Source organism: Eimeria mitis, genomic scaffold, assembly GCF_000499745.2.
Source record: "Eimeria mitis Houghton genomic scaffold, Emh_scaff4953, whole genome shotgun sequence".
In the NCBI taxonomy this organism is placed as follows: Eukaryota; Apicomplexa; class Conoidasida; order Eucoccidiorida; family Eimeriidae; genus Eimeria; species Eimeria mitis.
Window position 1 is genome coordinate 3656 of NW_013573254.1, and position 730 is coordinate 4385.

Sequence of the window (730 nt, forward strand, 5' to 3'; positions counted from 1 at the left end):
TGGTTGTGTATGCAGCTAGCTAGCTAGCTAGCTACCTGCATAGCTAGCTGAGCTCTTGCCTGAGAGCCGTGCAGCTAGCTAGCTACACAGCTAGCCACACAGCTAGCTAGCTGCAGGCACTGTGCTGTCTCCCTTTCCTTTCGCTGCTGCACGTGGATAGCTGCTGACCCCTCAGCAGCAACAGCAGCAGCAACAGCAGCAGCAGCAGCAGCAGCAGCAGCAGCAGGTGGTGGTTGTGTGCTGTGTGTGTGCTGCTGCAGGCGTCGCAGTTTATGTTTTTGTTTGAGTCAGATGGGGCTGAAGGTGCTGCTGCTGCATGCAGCAGCAGCAGCAGCAGCGAGGTGAAAGAGGAGGAGCTCAGCAGCTTCCTGGATCTCTCCTTTTTAGCTGGCAGCACGCCGGTTGTCTGCAGCAGCAGCTGCAGCACACAGCAGCAGCAGCAGCAGCAGCAGCAGCAGCAGCAGCAAGGGGCAGCAGATATGCTCCCAGTCTCCCCCCATGACATCCATCACCAGCAGCAGAGGCTCTCACCCCCACGCAGGCCCACGCCGCAGCAGCAGCAGCAGGAGCAGCAGCAGCAGCAACAGCAGCAGCAGCAGCAGCAGGTATTGCGTATGGCCGATAGGGCTGCAGCAGTAGAAGCTCTGCGGCAGCAGCATGCTGCTGCTGCTCTTCCTTCTCCTCATTTGCTGCTGCTGCATCAGCGGCAGGCTGCTGCTCTTGCCGAGCA

At 59.6% G+C, this 730-nt stretch overlaps 1 protein-coding gene across 1 annotated transcript in view; it reads left to right on the top strand.

Annotated features, from left to right (window-relative positions):
- Positions 1-730, top strand: part of EMH_0078760 (uncharacterized protein) — a gene marked incomplete at both ends in the record, with an annotated part of 3541 nt that overhangs the window by 2597 nt on the left and 214 nt on the right. Inside the window, one exon of the mRNA XM_013500039.1 lies at positions 261-728. Coding sequence (XP_013355493.1) covers positions 261-728 — 468 coding nt within the window. The remainder of the gene's footprint in view (positions 1-260; positions 729-730) is intronic.